The following is a 20724-nucleotide window of genomic DNA, read 5'->3' as shown; positions in this document are numbered from 1 at the left end:
AGCGTGCAGACAGCACCGTCAGACAGACAGCGTGCAGACAGACAGCATGCAGACAGCACGTTCAGACAGACAGTGTGCAGACAGCACGTTCAGACAGACAGTGTGCAGACAGTACCGTCAGACAGACAGTGTGCAGACAGTACCGTCAGACAGACAGCACCGTCAGACAGACAGCATGCAGACAGTACTGTGCTTTCTCCCAAAAGCAGCGCTGTGATCTCAGACAGGGGCCCCTTAATGCGGCTGCATTGATCTGCTGTGGCCTCGGGGGGAGGCACGAGTGTAAAATAGCATAATAACCTCATTGCCAAGACACACTGGACACCATTTGCAATCAATGGACCCAGCCTCCATCAGCAGAGCGGTCTCATCGTCTCAGTGCCTCGATTAAGCAGATTAAATAATACTCATGGATTACCAGGATGAAAAAAGCCCATGCTATTCCCATACTGTTACTTTTGCTTTCACTGTTAGTTCGCAGACCAAGTTCACATGCCGTCCTGGGTGGACATCAGAATCAGAATCAGGTTTTATTGGCCAAGTAAGTTTGCACAACGACAACGAATTTGACTTGGTAAAGTGGCTCTCAATGTGCTTACACAAAATATACATTACAACACAATACAAAACAAGCAGTGCAACTGTGCAACGGTCTAAGAAGTTTAAGAGAGTATATAGGTACAGTACAAGGCGGAATGGCTATATACAGTAGCTGTGAAATGTTACACAACAATAGTTCTCCAAAGAAGAAGTGGAGAGTGCAAGAAGGACATGAGGACACGAGGCTGCTGGCATGTTGGTACTGAGGCATCCTCATAAATCCTGAGCTGGCCATGTCCACAGAGCCAGTCTGACGTCATGAGAATAGGGAATAAACCTCAGGCTGGGGTTTTTACTGATAATCTGCTCGGCTGGCTGGTGTGTGTGTGTGTGTCTGTGTGTGTGTGTGTGTGTGTGTGTGTGTGTGTGTGTGTGTGTGTGTGTGTGTGTGTGTGATGATCCTAACTAGGGAGTGTCCCTGTGTGACAGATGTAATGTCCTGCTGGGCCATCACCCTGCTTACACTACACACACACACACGCACACACACACACACACACACACACACACACACACACACACACACACACACACACACACACACACACACACACACACACACACACACACACACACACACACACACACACACACACACACGTCCTGACTGCCACTCTACGAGGGCACAGAGTGGGCTTACCCCACTCAGGAGAGAGTGACTAAAACTCATCAACACATCTGCATACGCCAATGTGTTCTCTCTCCCTTATAGCATGTTCCAATTGCTGATGGATGTGGAAGCATTGCTCCTCACCCCCACTACTCCTCATCTACGCATATGGACAGCCAAACTCTACTCACTCACTCTGTTTTTTTTTCTTTTTCTCCTAATCTAGACTATCTTCGCTATGGGACGCTGCTGTAGTCTCTCCACCCGATCTACCTGTAGAAACCCCCACCACCACCGCACTGCCGCACCCACCACCACCGCACTGCCATACACTTACTCTACCCCATACCCTATGCTAGCATTTATATACAATATATATATTATTGCCACCACCGACATGTTTCTCTGTTCCTACTCTCCTTACCCCTGTAACAGTAACCCTATGAGCACTGAATTGAATTGAATCACATTTACAGCACATTAATTAGACACTCATCTCTATGTGTGCTCCCTACAGATAGACACTTATCTCTATGTGTGCTCCCTAGGTCTTTAGGGGGGCATGTCCACACACAGCCCCTGTACATGTGTTTGTGTGTGGGGATTTCCACACACAGAGAGCAGTGGGACACTGCTGTGTCACAGAGCGTCCAGCGTGACTCTTGCACATGTTTGATGTTAATCTCCTGGATTTGCGAGTCATCTGGCCATGGGAGGAATCCCACGATCCTCTCTGCTCTCATGCAGATTATTTCACTGGCCCTGTGGTTGGGGCGTGTCTCCCAGCAAGCTCTTACGTAACCGCAGCCTGGCAGCAGCCTAGACCATCATCCAATCTGCTGCCAAGAGCTACAGATTCACATTCATGACAGATGTACATATATACATATGTATATATGTACATCTGCATATATATATATATATATATGCAGATATATGCATATATATATATCCTTCATATGTACTTCTCAACAACATTTTCCTCCACTCTACTGGTCTTATATTACTCTTGATGTTAGGTTAGCATTTGGCATTGGTAGGAAGCTGATGTAGCTTAAAGCATTGCCCATGAAATTAGGCTAGCATTTAGCATTGTAAAGCATTGAACTGAAACCAAGTTGACCTATTGAATTACATATGAGCTTTAACCTAAAAGTATGTTATCTAAAGCTGGCCTGATCTCATCCAACTTTGAATAAGTAGTATGCTAATGTAGTTAGCAGCTAAGAGAAGCGCCACAGACCACTCCATACTGTAAACACACCCCTCTTTGCTCTCTTGCATGTGTGATGCCAGCTCCAAACACACGCACACACACACGCACACATACACACGTGCACACACGCACACACGCATGCACACACGCACGCACACACACAGACGAAAAACAACAACAACACAGCCCTGCTTATTGGCTGCATGGCGTTCAAGAGGATTAATTCTCCCTTTTGTGTGTCATCATGGAAACTAGAAACATTACTGTCCAGTGCTAGGGCAGGACCCCATGTGACTGAGGTCTGTGCTGTCAGGCCTCTCATCTTCCCCTTTATGAGGCCGCTGCTCATTGGCCTCTTCGCACGGCTAACAAAGGCCCTGTGAAACTAAGCACACTGCCTGACCCCTTTAGGGCAATTAACCCTGGGCAGGGGCAACTACACTGATGTCTGCTGACACATAAACACTAAGGGTGGCCAGCGCTGCGGCTCAGACGCACTGGGGAATTCATGGCCTCCAACGCAGAGCCGCTAACGTCGCTAACGCAGCCGCAGCTAACATGGCTGACGCGGCCTCCGCTAACACAGCCTCAGCTAACACCGCTAACATCTGTAACAGTGCCTCCGCTAAACATCTCTAACGGTGCCTCGTCTAACATGGTGAACTTGGCCTCTACTAACATGACTAACGCGGCCTCAGCTAACATCACTAACGCAGCCTCAGTAGGCCACTCTTCATCAGCACTAAGGGGAGATAGATCCCTACCACAGAGGGTAAGGGGAGATGCTCTACTGTACATACATGGCTATAGATGCACAACCACAGCTTTCCTCTGAGTGCCTGTGTCCTCTGCACCAGCAGGGGGAAAACAAACAGTAACTGAGAGAGTTGCCACGCTGCACACACCATGTGCAGGGAGAGCAGGGAGAAACGAGGCTGCTGGCATGTTGGTACTGAGGCATCCTCATAAATCCTGAGCTGGCCATGTCCACAGAGCCAGTCTGACATCATGAGAATAGGGAATAAACCTCAGGCTGGGGTTTTTACTGATAATCTGCTCGGCTGGCTGGTGTGTGTGTGTGTGTGTGTGTGTGTGTGTGTGTGTGTGTGTGTGTGTGTGTGTGTGTGTGTGTGTGTGTGTGTGTGTGTGTGTGTGTGTGTGTGTGTGTGTGTGTGTGTGTGTGTGTGTGTGTTGATCCTAACTAGGGAGTGTCCCTGTGTGACAGATGTAATGTCCTGCTGGGCCATCACCCTGCTTACACTACACACACACTCACACACGCGCGCACACGCACACACACACACACACACACACACACACGTCCTGACTGCCACTCTACGAGGGCACAGAGTGGGCTTACCCCACTCAGGAGAGAGTGACTAAAACTCATCAACACATCTGCATACGCCAATGTGTTCTCTCTCCCTTATAGCATGTTCCAATTGCTGATGGATGTGGAAGCATTGCTCCTCACCACCACTACTCCTCATCTACGCATATGGACAGCCAAACTCTACCCACTCACTCTGTTTTTTTTTCTTTTTCTCCTAATCTAGACTATCTTCGCTATGGGACGCTGCTGTAGTCTCTCCACCCGATCTACCTGTAGAAACCCCCACCACCACCCACCACCACCGCACTGCCATACACTTACTCTACCCCATACCCTATGCTAGCATTTATATACAATATATATTATTGCCACCACCGACATGTTTCTCTGTTCCTACTCTCCTTACCCCTGTAACAGTAACCCTATGAGCACTGAATTGAATTGAATCACATTTACAGCACATTAATTAGACACTCATCTCTATGTGTGCTCCCTACAGATAGACACTTATCTCTATGTGTGCTCCCTAGGTCTTTAGGGGGGCATGTCCACACACAGCCCCTGTACATGTGTTTGTGTGTGGGGATTTCCACACACAGAGAGCAGTGGGACACTGCTGTGTCACAGAGCGTCCAGCGTGACTCTTGCACATGTTTGATGTTAATCTCCTGGATTTGCGAGTCATCTGGCCATGGAAGGAATCCCACGATCCTCTCTGCTCTCATGCAGATTATTTCACTGGCCCTGCGGTTGGGGCGTGTCTCCCAGCAAGCTCTTACGTAACCGCAGCCTGGCAGCAGCCTAGACCATCATCCAATCTGCTGCCAAGAGCTACAGATTCACATTCATGACAGATGTACATATATACATATATATATATATCCTTCATATGTACTTCTCAACAACATTTTCCTCCACTCTACTGGTCTTTTATTACTCTTGATGTTAGGTTAGCATTTGACATTGGTAGGAAGCTGATGTAGCTTAGCATTGCCCATGAAATTAGGCTAGCATTTAGCATTGTATAGCATTGAACTGAAACCAAGTTGACCTATTGAATTACATATGAGCTTTAACCTAAAAGTATGTAATCTAAAGCTGGCCTGATCTCATCCAACTTTGAATAAGTAGTATGCTAATGTAGTTAGCAGCTAAGAGAAGCGCCACAGACCACTCCATACTGTAAACACACCCCTCTTTGCTCTCTTGCATGTGTGATGCCAGCTCCAAACACACGCACACACACACGCACACATACACACGTGCACACACAGACGAAAAACAACAACAACACAGCCCTGCTTATTGGCTGCATGGCGTTCAAGAGGATTAATTCTCCCTTTTGCGTGTCATCATGGAAACTGGAAACATTACTGTCCAGTGCTAGGGCAGGACCCCATGTGACTGTGGTCTGTGCTGTCAGGCCTCTCATCTTCCCCTTTATGAGGCCGCTGCTCATTGGCCTCCTCGCACCACTAACAAAGGCCCTGTGAAACTAAGCACACTGCCTGACCCCTTTAGGGCAATTAACCCTGGGCAGGGGCAACTACACTGATGTCTGCTGACACATAAACACTAAGGGTGGCCAGCGCTGCGGCTCAGACGCACTGGGGAATTCATGGCCTCCAACGCAGAGCCGCTAACGTCGCTAACGCAGCCGCAGCTAACATGGCTGACGCGGCCTCCGCTAACACAGCCTCAGCTAACACCGCTAACATCTGTAACAGTGCCTCCGCTAAACATCTCTAGCGGGGCCTCGTCTAACATGGTGAACTTGGCCTCTATTAACATGACTAACGCGGCCTAGGCTAACATCACTAACGCAGCCTCAGTAGGCCACTCTTCATCAGCACTAAGGGGAGATAGATCACTACCACAGAGGGTAAGGGGAGATGCTCTACTGTACATACATGGCTATAGATGCACAACCACAGCTTTCCTCTGAGTGCCTGTGTCCTCTGCACCAGCAGGGGGAAAACAAACAGTAACTGAGAGAGTTGCCACACTGCACACACCATGTGCAGGGAGAGCAGGGAGAGCAGGGAGAGCAGGGAGAGCAGGGAGAGCAGGGAGAGCAGGGAGAGCAGGGGCGGCAGTGGTACAGGAGTTAAAGAAGTCGTTTAGTAATCAGAGGGTTGCTAGTTCGATTCCCTGTCGAAGTGTCCTTGAGCAAGACACTGAACCCCTAATTGCTCCTGATGTGCAGTGTGCCATCAGTGAAAATGTAAAATGTGTATACATTGTACGTCGCACCTATGTAAGTCGCTTTGGATAAAAGCGTCTGCTAAATGACTAAATGTAAATGTAAATGTAAGCAGGGAGAGCAGGCCCTCAACTGCCTCACAATCAGACCTGAGCGGGAATATGTTCTGTGTGACAGGAGAACATCAACATGAAGCAGAGCTGTGAACACACTTATCTCCGTCTCCTCCTCAGGCTCTGTAGAAACACTACACAGTACATGTAAATGCTAAACATTACCACTAACGCCGAGTATGCTTACCCAGATCTCCTTGGTAACTGTTGTCATGTGAAGTGCGGCTGGAGGTGGTGGAGTGCCCGTCGCCGGGCCAAATCTTGCGGCCGCCCGTGATGGTCACTCCGGGCCGCCCCCCCGCCTGCTGGGGTCTCCTCTGGGGGTGCGGGGTGGGGGGGCTGCCGCTCTCCAGGGACTGCTGCGAGTGCTGCGAGTGGGAGCGGCTCTTGCTGAGGGGGTGCGGGGCCGTGGGGCTGGGAGACACGTGGCTGGACTGGCCCGAGGAGAAGTCCTCCTCGCTGGAGGTCAAGTTTTCGTTGGAGCTGCAGTCCGGCGTGTAGCCGTCCTCAAAGCTGCGCGGGGAGCAGGAGCGCCGGGGCCACGTCAGGGCCACATCAGGGCCACGACTGGACCACGGCAGGGCCTCCCCGTCTCCCATGAGGCCCCCCACGTAGACGCTGGTGTAGGGGAGGCACTGGGGCTGGACCTCTGCCTTGCCCCCGTCCAGCCGCAGCAGGTTATCCTTCAAAAGCGGGCGTTCAGCTCTGGGTCCTCACACTCGCGGTCCAGACTGGCAGCGTTGCCCTCGGAGGGGGTTCTGCGCTGCACGGGTCTGCACCCCTCCCTTGAACTGGCAGGCCGACCCCTGCTGTGAGGTGCCTCTCCATCAGCATGGCCTGGGAGCCCAGGCTGCTGATCTTCTCCGACACGTCTCGGTTGTTGACCTTCACCAGCCCCCGCTCATGGTGGTACTCCATGTTCACGTAGGAGGGCCTGTCTGCCCCCGCCAGGCCGGGCGGCCCTCTCCCCTCCGCCGGCTGGGAGTCTCCCCTCCTGAGGCGCTCGAAGTTGGAGCGCAGGGCCGCCACACCGAGCCTCTCTTTGGGAGAGGAGTCCTGGGGAGCCTCGGGCTCCTGAGCGGGCACAGGTTTCCATGGCGACCCTGTGCTCTTGTGTTTGTTCGCCTCTCCTCCGTGCGAGTGCTCTGCCTCCAGCGCCTCCGGCCTCTCCGCGCCGGGCTGGACCGCGGGACTCTCGTCTTCCAGCGACTCCTGGGAGTGGAGCCTTCCTCCCTCGGCTGAGGGCACCTGCCCCCATTGCTGTCTGCAGGTGGCAGAGCTTCTGGAGCAGGAGGCTGATTCTCCTCGTTGAGCTTGAACCCCCACCTCTGGCGGTCGTAGCTTTTCCTCTCCTTGGCCAGGAGTGTTTGCAGGTAGATCATCCTGAAGCGCTCCTTGTTCACCTCTGTCTCCAGCTGCTTGATGGAGCCCTTGCATTTGTCCAGCTCCTGCGCAATGTCCCCCACGGAGTTCAGCTCCATGACTGGCGGGACAGACTCAGGGAACTGCGCTCTCCAGGCCTCCATAAAGCCCACCGGCTCCACCATGTTTGAAAACTAAATTAATTCGATTTTCATAGACTACAAAACATGTACACAGATTATCATACGGTATGAGAGAACAGCATTTATTTTCCTTCATGTAAATAAAGTTTTTGTTGTCTCTCTTCAGGCTTTAGAACAACTCGGATAAGTGTTTGTCTCTTGCAATAGACAAGGCAAGGCAAATTATAAGTGTTCATGTTTCTCAGTAAATCAAAATATTAGACTGTCGTTTTCCCTTCTTTGCCAAATCTTCGCAGAAAACAACTGTATGTACAGGATTAGCGCATCTGTCAAAGACGATTTACTTCCAGAAGTAAAGTGCTCATAGATTTACAAGGAGTGGGTGTTTTTCTTAAACACAATTATCATTTCTTTTACGCGAGTTATCCACAGTAATTTCTCCAGTTGTGACCTACCATATTAATATCCCCCATAAGGATCAGTTTGGACAATATTCCGTCGGAAAGTTAATCTTTTCCGCTGTGAGGTTGAGTTGTGGGTTGATCGTAGCTGCAGTCGCATTGTTGTCCTCTTTTCGCACTTTAAATGTTCGCTACGACATTACCTACTGTCCAGATTTGTGCGGCCACCACACACTTGTGTTTAGCCCGTCTCACCCACTCCCGTGGCTCTGTCTCGAGTTACTGCAGGAAAGGGAGGGACTAGGCTGGATGTGATAAATAGTGGCTCCACCGGCAGGCTAAGTTTAAAGTCACAGCGTAGTTCGATGAGCTGGATTGCGTTGGCATACTAATGCACTATACACACACAACCCCCAAAAGAACAACGATGGGTCCATCGTCTTTTCATCTTTTTGATCTGAATAATCCAACACGAAAAAGTTAAATAAAACGACACATGCACAGAGAGCACATATTGCCTGTGGACTGAAGGCTATAAACCTACTGGACGGGCGAGGTGAGTCATCAAACTAATGGCCTTTAACTTGATTTCATTAGATAGCCTTAAACTATCTTCCTACTTACAATTATAGGCTGTTACCACAAGGTAGGCCCACTATGCTTCCATGTCACCCAAGCATGTTAGTCCTTACCTATTCAGTAATGGCTACTTATTTTAATTATTTGATACGTTCAAAAAAGGGAAAAGAATAAAGGGAAAGCATTTTCTGTCGAAAAATCATAGATGCGCTGCCTTACAGTAGGTCCGCAGAGAGAACACAGAAAGATGTGGGCTTATAGAAAAGAAAAGAGGACAACTCGTGGAAGCACCCAAGTTCGCAAGACAGATTATGGACATTTGGCACCATCTTGTGTTAAAACAGCAGGCCTAACTGAACTAGTGCCTGATGAATATGACGAGAGCTTATACAAATTGGTGATAGCGTAGTCTATGAGCGTCACTAAATTATTTTCGTACTAGCAGTACAGGAGGCACTTTAAAGTTTGATTTTGTTTTATCCTTTCAGAGTATGCAACCATATTATATATATAACTATTGCTATCATTATTGCCTTTTGAATTATTATGATTATTATTATATTATGTCCTCCAGAGCATGCTGGCCATGATGGCAGAGACTGAAGTCGTAGAAGAAGAAGAAGAAGAAGAAGAAGCAGCAGCAGAAAGAGAAGAAGAAGAAGGAGAATGTGGGAAGACTTACTTCCGGTTCTACAGTGGGTGAGATGTTTTCATTAAATGTTCAGGGTTAGGTTTTTATTCATGCGAACCATTTCTTGAAACTGGACATATTAAGTGGCTGTTCTGGTGGGGTAGATTTAGACGGGTCTTTGCCACCGTTAGCTCGTTAGCTAGCTTAACAGAAAACATTAAGGTAATTGGCTAGTTCGATTCCAACGTTGACGTGAGTTCACTTGTAACGGTACACAACACACATGAAATGGGGAAAGTTAGCTTGCTAATATCATGTAAATAGATAGCTAGCTAGATGTCAAAGCTACCTGCTAAATCCCAAACACATAGCTAGTCACTTCATTACTTTGAATCCTGGTTGTTAAACAACAATAGTGCACTTCTTTGTGTGTGTGTGTGCCAGATAACATTGGAGGCTGATTGAACCACAAGACCTGGATAATTCTTGGAGCTTTTTAAGTAAGGGGTCGGAGGGATGTCTTTCAGTATTCACTGCAGAGTTGGTGGTTTTAAAGAAGCATGATGGTGTTAAACTTGAGCTAGCGGTACCTACCTATAAAGCATGCAAAAACCATGTGAACACAATCAATAGCCCAGTTGGCACTGATAAAAGCGTGCTAACCGGCGTCTGCTGGCGATATTGTTGGCCATGTCGTGCTGTGAAATTTCACGGGGTGTTCGACCCTAACTACAGAACCACACGGTGCCTAGCCTGGGTGGCTAGTGGGAACGACAGGTGTGTTTATCGGTCCTTCACATGACTATATGCACTCAAAATGAATTTGAAGATGATACCAAAAACTAGGTTATCATGAAAACATACCTCAAAAAGTGACACATTGTTTCAAAGTGTTGCCTTAATGTGGGCTCTAGATCGGACTGAAGAGGAAGGGAACGGCTAGTGTCTAAGCCTTCAGACCCGATGTAGTCGGGGAGACAGAAGCTGGATGAATAGGGTTGTAGTATCCTCGTGTGTTTAACCAATAGCAGAAACAGAAGCAGCTCTGAATGATGTGTCAAATAACCTGAGCATCAGACTGGCTTTGTAAAAGGTGGTGAAGGTAAGTGAGTGAAAGAGTAAAAGGAACACCTTTGTTTACTCCTCGGCAGGGGGCGTAACTATAGGGGGTGCAGCAGGTGCGATTGCACCTGGGCCCGTGGGTCTCTGGGGCCCGTAGCCGTGGGTCATAGACATATTTACGTCAATCTAAATAGTCTGAAGGCAGAATATGTGCGCGGGGGAGGGGGCGTGGCAGCGGCTGTGGTTACTGATCTAATCTGACAACTTCACAGTTTCAAGTGTTATCAACAAAATATCTGTGCGGGGGGAGGGGGCGTGGCGGTGGCGGTTACAAACATGAAAAAAGGGGGTACGGGACTGTTAATTGGGAATCACTGCCTTATTAGGCCACTGATTAGGGCCCATCATAATAGCCTGCACCTGGGCCCATCGTAACTACGTTACGCCACTGCTCCTCGGCCAGGTGTTAGGAAGCCAGGTGTTACTCCTCGGCCAGGTGTTGGGAGGCCAGGGTGCATTGTGGAAGCTGCTGGGGGTGGAGCTATCTTGAGGCCGATGGGAACGGGTAAAGATAACAGACAGTGTGCAGAATTTCGGGAAATACTTAAACTGGTAAACCTGTACTTCATCACAGGAAGGAAATACTGTAACTGGTAAACCTGTACTTCATCGCAGGCAGTATACACAGGAAGGAAATACTGAAACTAGTAAACCTGTACTTCATCGCAGGCAGTATACACAGGAAGGAAATACTGAAACTGGTAAACCTGTACTTCATCGCAGGCAGTATACACAGGAAGGAAATACTGAAACTGGTAAACCTGTACTTCATCGCAGGCAGTATACACAGGAAGGAAAGATGTAAATAACGTCAAGGTCTAAGAGAAGCTCTTTTTGTTTGTCTGCAGAGAGAAGAGACAGTGGGCCAGAGGGCTGGAAGCATGCCTTTCTTACACGGATTCAGGCGCATCGTTTACGAGTACCAGCCGCTAGTGGACGCTGTGCTGTGTGCAGTGGGGCTGCAGGAGGATGCCGGAACCAAAACAGAGAGGTGAGTTTGTCTGAGGGGCAGAAAGAGGCAAAAACAGCCGTGGGTTTGCCCCTCCGAGGGGCAGAAACAGAGCTGTGGGCTTGACTGAGTGATGGCAGTGGGCAGCAGTGGTAAAAATTATTCAGATCCTTTAATTAAGTGTAGGTACCAATACAGCAATGGAAAAATACTGAATGATATATTAATTCATATGACCACATTAGATGATTAACACTGAAGCATCAGTTTGTAAGCAGCATGTAACTGTTACTGTTTGATCTGCTGGAGGTGGAGCTAGTTTGAACTACTTATATACAGGGACACCAGGAATTGGGAATTGAATTGATCTGAAATGTGTCTGTGTGTGCCTGTCTGGGAATGCGTGTGTGTGTGTGCGTGTCTGTGTATGCGTGTCTGTGTGTCTGTGTGTGTGTGCGTGTGTGTGTGTGTGCATGCTTTTCTAGGTCCACTGCAGAGGATGGTGTGTCTGACTCCTTGGAGGAGGTGCTGGCGAGGGAGGCGCAGTCTGCTGTGTTTGTGGAGGGCATCAGCTGCGCCCTGTTCAAGGTGGCGGAGGGCGGCCTGGTCGGAGCCGCCGAGGTGCTGCTGCGCTACGGAGCCGACCTCAACTTTGAGGGTAAGGGTGAAGGAGCGGGTCTCTAGGGAGCGGGTCTCTAGGGAGCTGGGTTCTAGGGAGCTGGGTTCTAGGGCGCAGGGTTGTAAAGGAGCAGGTCTCTTCACTGATCGCTATGCTACGTCAGATTCCAAAGCCATGGCCACAGGTGTTTTTCCACTGGTGTTTTGGGGCTGTTTCCCAAAACTGTTGCTGAGCAACCACCCAGGTAACCATGAGAGAGACGGTGTCCAAAATCAGTCTCTCGATCATTTAATGTAGTTGTTCTACACCCACCTTTACTTCTGTACCCGTGTTTATTTTGGTTAGGGTCAGTGTTAGCTACTTTAAGGGTTAGGGTGAGCTGCTTTAAGGGTTAGGGTTAGCTGCTTTAAGGGTTAGCTACTTTAAGGGTTAGCTACTTTAAGGGTCAGGGTTAGCTGCTTTAAGGGTCAGGGTTAGCTGCTTTAAGGGTTAGCTACTTTAAGGGTTAGCTACTTTAAGGGTCAGGGTTAGCTGCTTTAAGGGTCAGGGTTAGCTGCTTGAAGGGTTAGGGTGAGCTGCTTTAAGGGTTAGCTACTTTAAGGGTCAGGGTTAGCTGCTTTAAGGGTTAGGGTGAGCTGCTTTAAGGGTTAGCTACTTTAAGGGTCAGGGTTAGCTGCTTTAAGGGTTAGCTACTTTAAGGTTTCCCCTTCTGTTGGGGTACCAAGCTGACCAATCTGCAGAATATTAGTAGATCAGACACACACATCATCACATATCACTACTGTGTGTTTGCAGTAGGTTCTCAAAGAGGCTAAACGTACCACCGATCATTACACTTGGTCGTTTATGGAGGTAGCTGTTGTTTCCAATTGGTAATCTAAAGAGATGGTTTGAGATCTTTGAGTGTGAAGAGCTACGCTCTAGATATCAGCTAGTCTGGTTACTGCTCTGTAATCTACTGGTCTCTCAATCTCTCCCCTCCCCTCCTCTTCCTCCCTCCTTCTCTTCCTCCCTCCCTTCTTTCTCTCCCCTCCTTCTCTCTCCTCCTCCTCTTCTTCCCTCCGTCCTTTCTCTCCTCTCCTCCTTTTCTCTCTCCCACCTCCTCCTCTTCCTCCATCCCTCCTTTCTCTCCCCTCCTCCTCTCTCTCCCCTCCTTTCTCTCCCCTCCTCCTCTCTCTCCCCTCCTCTTCTCTCCTCTCCTCTCCTCTCTTCCTCCTCTTCTCTCTTCTCCTCCTCTCCTCCTCCTCTTCCTCTCTCCTCTCCTCCTCTTCTCTCTCTCCTCTCCCTTCCCTCTCTCTGTTCAGACCCGGTGTCCTACTACAACCCTCTTCATATAGCAGTGCTGAGGAACAGACCCCTCATGGTGCGCCTGTTGGTCCAGCACGGGGCCGACGTCAACAAGAGAGACAGGGTGAGTCCACACACACAGACTGCTCCTTCACCACACTGTCTGTCTGTCTGTCTGTGTGTGTGTGTGTGTGTGTGTGTGTGTGTGTGTGTGTGTGTGTGTGTGTGTGTGTGTGTGTCTGTCTGTGTGTGTGACAGAAACATTTTAGGTGCTCAGACTGTGTTGCAGAATCAGACCTTACATTCACTACATCACTACAAGGGACTTTTTCTGCCGTGTGTGTGTGTGTGTGTGTGTGTGTGTGTGTGTGTGTGTGTGTGTGTGTGTGTGTGTGTGTGTGTGTGTGTGTGTGTGTGTGTGTGTGTGTGTGTGTGTGTGTGTGTGTGTGTGTGTGTGTGTGTGTGTGGGGCTTCTTTCAGATTCATGAGAGTAGTCCACTGGACCTGGCATGTGAGGAAGCAGACAGACTGCCGTGTCTGCGCGTGCTGCTGACTTTGGGAGCGAATGTTAACGCCCAGGACAAGAACGGTGAGCTTCTACTGTCACTGATCAGAGAACATCCCCGTCACTGTGCTAGACTTCTAGTTTAGCTGCACTTCTGGTCCATCTTCACAGAATCAGATACTTTACCCACTGCAATGATCAGTTCTTGTTTGCTTTGCTGTAATAATTCATTCTAGTTCGCCTTGCTATAATAATTAGTTCTAGTTTGCTTTGCTATAATAATTAGTTCTAGTTCGCCTTGCTGTAGTGATTAGTTCTAGTTTGCTTTGCTATTATAATTAGTTCTAGTTTGCCTTGCTGTAATAATTAGTTCTAGTTCGCCTTGCTGTAGTGATTAGTTCTAGTTCGCCTTGCTGTAGTGATTAGTTCTAGTTCGCCTTGCTGTAGTGATTAGTTCTAGTTCGCCTTGCTGTAGTGATTAGTTCTAGTTCGCCTTGCTGTAGTGATTAGTTCTAGTTCGCCTTGCTGTAGTGATTAGTTCTAGTTTGCCTTGCTGTAGTGATTAGTTCTAGTTCGCCTTGCTGTAGTGATTAGTTCTAGTTTGCCTTGCTGTAGTGATTAGTTCTAGTTCGCCTTGCTGTAGTGATTAGTTCTAGTTCGCCTTTCTGTAGTGATTAGTTCTAGTTCGCATTGCTGTAGTGATTAGTTCTAGTTCGCCTTGCTGTAGTAATTAGTCCTGTCCTGGTTTGTGTAGTGTGCAGTAATGGCTACATGCGGTGGTTGTCTCTTCCTTCAGGTAAAACAGCTTTGCTTCATGCCCTGGCCAGCAGTGATGGACTCACAGTGAAGAACACTGACAACATCAGACTGCTACTTGAAGGAGGTGACCTCTGACCCTAACACATACCAGTGCATGTGTCTTGTAACTTCTGACCCTAACACATTGTGTCCTGTAACATCCAGAAGATGGCTAAATTATGCTCTGTCTGTCTGTCTGTCTGTCTGTGTCTGTCTGTCTGTCTGTCTGTCTGTCTGTCTGTCTGTGTTTGTCTGTCTGTCTGTGTCCTCAGGCGCCAGTGTCCAGGCATGCACCAGCGATGAGGAGACGGTGATGTCTTCTCTGGTATTCCTGGTGAAGGAGACTTTCGACAGTTCGGACGAGGACGCCGCTGAGATTGGGCGCTTCTGCTTGTGTGTGACTGAGCTGCTGCTGGACCACGGTGCCGACCCGAGCTGTAGCTGGTCCCCCAGGGGGCCAGAGGGCGCTGGAGAGGAAGAGGAGGAGGAGGAGGAGGAGCATGCGGAGCCCTCGCTCACACAGACCTGCCTGGAGCACTTTGACCTGCTCTTCCCCCTGGCTGTGCTGCTGCTGCAGCGCGGCGTCTCCCTGCAGTGCCCACGCCACGGCGCCCCCTGCTGGTCTGGCCCACAGCTGCTGCTCCGGCGCCTGGAGGCTGCGCTGCGGGAGAGCTCCAGCGCTGCTGAGTCAGCAGACCTACTGGCCCGGGCTGAGGCCCTGCTGGACCTGGCCCAGACCTGCTGCACCCTCACCCTCCCTGTGGAGCCCCCCCACCCCGTTCCGCACCCCCATCCGCACCCCCAGCCCCCCCCCGAGGCTGTGCTGGAGCTCAGGGCCCAGCTCGTGGAGCAGGAGACGCGGCCCCCTCCCCTGCGCCTCCTCTGCCGGAGGCTCCTGCGCCGCTGCCTGCTGCCGTGGCCCCTGGAGCCCAAGGTCCGGCAGCTGCCCCTGCCCGACCGCCTCAAAGACTTCCTGCTGCCCGAGACCAGCATGCAGCGCAGACCACGGTGGGACCGCTGCCGGCCCAGCCGCAACCCCCCGCTGATGAGACGCTATACACCAGCACCATAGCTTGGGCCAGACAGAGCCACAGGCAGACTGCATTCTGTGCCAGCAGCTCAGTGTGATGGCCGTGGGGGTGAGGGGGCCTGTGGTTACCATAGTGCCACGTGAAGCCAGTGGTTCCTTCACACAGACACAGACACACACACACACACACACACGTGCCTTACAAAAGTGCCACGTAAAGCCAGTGGTTCCTTCACACACACACACACACACACACACACACACACGTACGTTACCATAGTGCCACGTGAAGCCAGTGTTCCACTGGGGAGCAGAAAGAAGTGCACTGCTCATTTCTGATTAGATGGTTTGTTCTGTGAAATAAAAGCCTTATGTTGCAACATTTTGTGTATAATAAGTATACTCAGAGGTCCGAAGAATGTCATGAGATATACTACCATATAACTACCAGCTAAGTATACTCATAGGTCCGAAGAATGTCATGAGATATACTACCATATAACCAGCGTTTTTTTAACTGGGGGGGACGCTAACATCGCCTAATCAGCTGTGCAGAGTTATTAACTGATGATTGTCGCCTTACGTAGGGAGAGTGGTGGGGACCGATCGGGGTCACTATGAATCTGGGGGGGGGGCATGTCCCGTCCCCAGTGCCATCTGCGCCCCTGCATATAACTACCAGCTAAGTATACTCAGAGTGTGGAGTTGGAGGCATGTGGACATGACAGTACCACACATCACCACCAGAGGGAGGTATACTCAAGTACTCAATATGGTTTGGTGCAACAGAGACCACAGAGATTGGGAAATGGCAACAATGCCATAGTTCATGTACAGAAAGTATTACATGGGTAAAACAAATATTTAAAACGAGACTTGTGAATTAAACTATATTGAGATATTCTAGTTGAACAAACATTCCATAGGGCTTGAAAAAGGTAAACAGTGCACAACCAGGAAGTGTTCTGTGTGGTTGAATGTGGATAGGAAGTGGCCTCCGGGCTAAACCGCGTTTCCCAGAGGATCCTGGTGCCTCCTGTTTTTCCAGATCATTTTCACATTGCCCCAACCCCAGAGGACTGATGGAAGCTTACTAATGTATTTTTACACTGGCGCCGGCGCACCCTACTCCAGTTCATTTGGGTCTTTTGGTGCAAGGTAATAAAGAAAAAAAACGCACTCTCAAGCGTATACTATTAATTGATTTATTGGAAGCATATCAAAGAGTGGCGCGTTTCAGCACTAAACTCTCTTCAGCATCTCTAAGGAGGAGAGGCGAGAAAGGAGGGGAGGAGGAAGAGGAGGAGGGAGGGAGGGAGGAAGAGGGGGAGGAGAGAGAAGAGGAGACGCTGAGCTTTCTAAAAGCCACAGGTGGGCCATCTGAGGTCATCCAATCACCTGCCTGGAAAAAAGCATGAGGAAAAAGGGCGAAGAACAATAAAATGAAGGTCCAGAAATACACATATATGTTCTTGAGCCAAGAATGACTAAGCCAACAGACTAAATAGACTCTATACATAGATTCAAAAATAGACTCTGTACATAGATGAAGTGTCTTTATTTTGTGTACTTTGATTTTCTCTTAGTAATGTCTCCCTGTAGGGCTGATGTAGGCTTGATAATGTCTCCCTCTAGGACTGATGTAGGCTTGATAATGTCTCCCTGTAGGACGTTTCCCCAAATGCTTTCTCTGGGCTGCAGACGCCCTCTTGTCTGCTGCAGCAGAGTGTCCTGGAGCCAAAGCTGAGATGGATGAATCCTGCGGACCTGCCTGGGCGGGCCATCAGTGCTCGGCGGAGCATGAATCATGGTTTCTTCCAACCTCAAATGCTCCTTCGCTGGACTCAATGACCTCCTGCAGTTTTTGCTTCTTCCTCTTTATTGCCTCTCTCCTCTCCGTCATTTTTCTCGTCCTCCTCCCTCTCTCTCTCTCGTCTTGTCTGTTTCCCACTCTCTCCTCCCTCTCCCTCTCGTCTTCTCTGTTTCCCTCTCTCTCCTCCCTCTCTCTCTCTCTCCTCTTCCCCTCTCTCTCCTCCCTCTCTCTCACTCTCTCTCTCCTCTTCCCCTCTTTCTCCTCCCTCTCTTTCTCTCTCCTCTTCCTCTCTCTCTCCTCCCTCTCTCTCTCCACCATTTGTTTCCCTCTCTCTCCTCTCTCCCTATCTCTCTCTCGTCTTCTCTGTTTCCCTCTCTCTCTCCCTCTCTCTCTCTCTCCTCCCTCCCTCCCTGCTCGTAAACTGTGGGAGTGAACACCCCAGTGGATTGGATGCTGCTGACAGTCAGAGTGGGTGAAAAGAAAACAGCCTGCCCTGCGTCACTGTCACGGTCACGTCACGTCCTGACTGCAGCTATAAAACGCCCCGATGCTGCAGCCCCAGAGCCACAGACGCTCTCAGCAGCCGTCTGCGTTCATCTCTCCCTGTTCTCCTCTCAGTCTCACTGTACTGCTCTCCTGTTCTCTCTCTCTCTCTCTCTCTCTCTGTCTCTCATCCTCTCTGCTCTCGCTCGTCTCTCTCCCCTCTCTCTTGTGTCTCTCTCGTCTGATCTCTTGATTCTGCGATGGCTTCTCTCGGCTACGATCCCTTCTTCCCGGCCAGCCAGCGCCGGAGAGTGCAGGTGCGCAGCAGTGGGGGGGGTGGAGGCTACGGGGGCTCGTCTCGCTCCCGCTCCGTCTTCACCTCCTACTCCTCTCCCATGTCCCGTGCCGCTCCCCACTACTCTCTGGCTGTGTCTCCCATGGCGGCCGACTTGGAGATGAGCAAGGTGGCGCAGGTGAGCTCGGAGATGATGGTGGTGCGCACGGCGGAGAAGACGCAGCTGCAGGACCTGAACGACCGCTTCGCTGGCTTCATCGAGCGTGTGCACCATCTAGAGCTGCAGAACCGCACGCTGGAGTCCGAGCTGCAGGTTCTACGTCAGTGCCACGGGGAACCATCCGGCCTGCGCTCCATCTACGAGCAGGAGGTGCGGCAGCTGCGCGCAGCAGTGGAGGAGGCGTGCGGGGAACGGCAGGCCGCGCAGGAGCGCAGGCATCAGCTGGAAGAGGCGCTGCGTGCCCTGCAGGGCCGCTACGAAGAGGAGGTGCTGGCACGCGAGGACTCGGAGGGCCGGCTGGCGGAGGTGCGTAAGGGGGCGGATGAGACAGCCCTGGGCCGGGCCGAGGAGGAGAAGCGTCTGGACACGCTGCTGGACGAGCTGGCCTTCCTCAAGCGGCTCCATGAGGGGGAGATCACTGAGCTGCAGGCCCAGCTGCACTACAGCGCGCAGGTCTCCGTGGAGATGAAGGTGGTGAAACCGGACCTGTCGGCAGCACTGCGGGACATCCGGACCCAGTACGAGCGCCTGACTCAGCAGAACATCCAGTCCGCCGAAGAGTGGTACCGCACCAAGGTCGGCTCCATGGCCGACACCACGGCTCGCCACTCAGACGACATCCGCCTGGCCCGAGACGAGGCGGGCGAGTTCAGGCGCCTGCTGAAAGCCCGAGACCTGGAGATCCAGGCCTGCCAGAGCCTCAACCAGGCGCTGGAGAGACAGCTGCAGGAGGTGGAGGACAAGCAGAGCGACGAGATCGCCAGCATGCAGGTAGCAACCACTACACACACATGCATAATAACCTCAGCAGATATGTAAACATGCAGGTAGGAACCGCTTCACACACAGATGCATAATAACCTCAGCAGACATGTTAACATGCAGGTAGGAACCGCTACACACACATGCATAATAACCTCAGCAGATATGTAAACATGCAGGTAGAACCACTACACACACATGCATAATAACCTCAGCAGACATGTAAACATGCAGGTAGAACCACCACAGACTGACAGTGTTGAGACCACTTCAGACAGACAGTGACTCACCTGTAGCCATAAATGTTGATATGCAGTCAGTACAGTTGTGTTTGTGTATGTGTGTGTGTGTGTGTGTGTGTGTGTGTCTATATATGTGTGTGTGTGTGTGGTGTGTGATATGGGGGGTAAACAGCTGGTCCTGAAAGAGAGCCAGTAGATTTGTGTGTGAAGCTTATTGCTCTTAATCTCTCCTTTCCCATTACTGCCATGTCTCCTTCTCCATCTCTGTTCATCCCCCTCTCCTCTGTCTCCCCACCAGGACTTGATTGGCCAACTTGAGGACGAGCTGAGGACCATAAAGAACGAGATGGCGCGCTACCTGAAAGAATACCAGGACCTGCTGAATGTCAAGATGGCTCTGGACATTGAGATCGCCGCCTACAGGTCAGTGGTCTCCAACGCGACAAAGTCAGTCATGTCCCAGTGCCTCTCATAGGGAGATAGATACTCTTACAGTGCAGGACAAATGCAAGGTCCATGCGAATGTTCTAGAAGTCTTTTAAACAACCAGTCAAAACCCAGAAGCTCTGCAGATTGTTCCATGTGAATGTTCTAGAAGTCTGCTGTCTCTGAGTGTTCTCTGTGTGGTCTACAGGAAGCTGCTGGAGGGGGAGGAGACGCGTTTCAACGTAGGCGGAGTCGGGGGCATGTCCAGCGTCTTCTCACACACCATCTCCTCCACCCCGTCCTTTGGGCGGCCCGTCTTCTCTGTGCAGTCCAGCCTGACCTCTGGCACCCCCTATCTGCTGGGAACTCGCCTCCTCAGCTCCTCCTCCTTCAGCGACGACATGTTGACCTCCAGCACGGCCCAAAAGGCAAGGGCCAGCCCAGCAAAGGAGGAGGAGGAAGAGGAGGAGAAGGGAGAGGAGGAGGGAGAGGAGGAAGGAGAAGGTGATGAAGAAGAGAAACAGGAGGGAGAAGTGGAAGAAGAGAAGGAGGAAGGAGAGAGTGAGTGAAAAAAAACACCACACACACCATACACACACTATACACACACCACACACACTATACACACCACACACACACCACACACACTATACACACACCACAGACACTATACACACCACACACACTATACACACACCACACACACCATACACAGAACTGTGAGCGGGATGCTGACACATCAGACTCCATCACTGCCACACAGGTGACCTCATGCTGTGTTTCCATAATATTTATTTCATTACTATTGTGTGAACTAACAAACACCATCATGTTAAGTCTGATAGTCACAAGTAATGAGGTTAAATGACTTTGTGTGTCTTTTCCCAGCAGAGGAAGCGGAAGCAGGCGAAGAGGAAGAGGAGGTAGAGGGAGAAGAGGAGGGAGGAGAGAAGGAGGGAGGAGATGAGGAGGGAGGAGAGGA

General features: G+C 50.4%; 2 protein-coding genes and 1 pseudogene across 6 annotated transcripts in view; 2 read left to right on the top strand and 1 right to left on the bottom strand.

Annotated features, from left to right (window-relative positions):
• si:dkey-91m11.5 (PH_BCR_vertebrate and RhoGAP_Bcr domain-containing protein) overlaps nt 1–7610 on the bottom strand; it is a 34274-nt gene extending 26664 nt beyond the window's left edge. The window contains 3 exon segments of the mRNA XM_031570940.2: nt 6263–6763; nt 6766–6868; nt 6871–7610. Coding sequence (XP_031426800.1) covers nt 6263–6763; nt 6766–6868; nt 6871–7512 — 1246 coding nt within the window. The 5' untranslated portion in view covers nt 7513–7610.
• Nucleotides 7611–8362: 752 nt separating this feature from the next.
• asb6 (ankyrin repeat and SOCS box containing 6) lies at nt 8363–15841 on the top strand. 5 transcript variants are annotated; one of them, XM_031570942.2, is made up of 8 exons: nt 8363–8537; nt 9135–9259; nt 11162–11304; nt 11748–11920; nt 13186–13292; nt 13649–13757; nt 14470–14556; nt 14744–15841. In XM_031570942.2, the coding sequence occupies exons 2-8, from the start codon at nt 9227–9229 to the stop codon at nt 15541–15543; spliced, it is 1452 nt and encodes a 483-aa protein (XP_031426802.1). In that variant the 5' UTR covers nt 8363–8537; nt 9135–9226; the 3' UTR covers nt 15544–15841. The 5 variants fall into 5 exon arrangements, with proteins under 5 accessions (XP_031426802.1, XP_031426801.1, XP_031426803.1 ...); XM_031570941.2 differs by lacking the exon at nt 8363–8537 and adding an exon at nt 8942–9049; XM_031570943.2 differs by lacking the exon at nt 8363–8537 and adding an exon at nt 8943–9049 and having other exon boundaries at nt 9135–9255.
• Nucleotides 15842–17872: 2031 nt separating this feature from the next.
• On the top strand, nt 17873–20669 carry LOC116220962 (annotated as a pseudogene).
• The last annotated feature ends 55 nt before the right edge of the window (nt 20670–20724 follow it).

The sequence above is a fragment of the Clupea harengus genome, chromosome 7, assembly GCF_900700415.2.
Source record: "Clupea harengus chromosome 7, Ch_v2.0.2, whole genome shotgun sequence".
NCBI lineage: Eukaryota > Metazoa > Chordata > Actinopteri > Clupeiformes > Clupeidae > Clupea > Clupea harengus.
The sequence above is the reverse complement of the archived record's forward strand: the minus strand, read 5'-3'. Positions and strand labels throughout refer to the sequence as shown.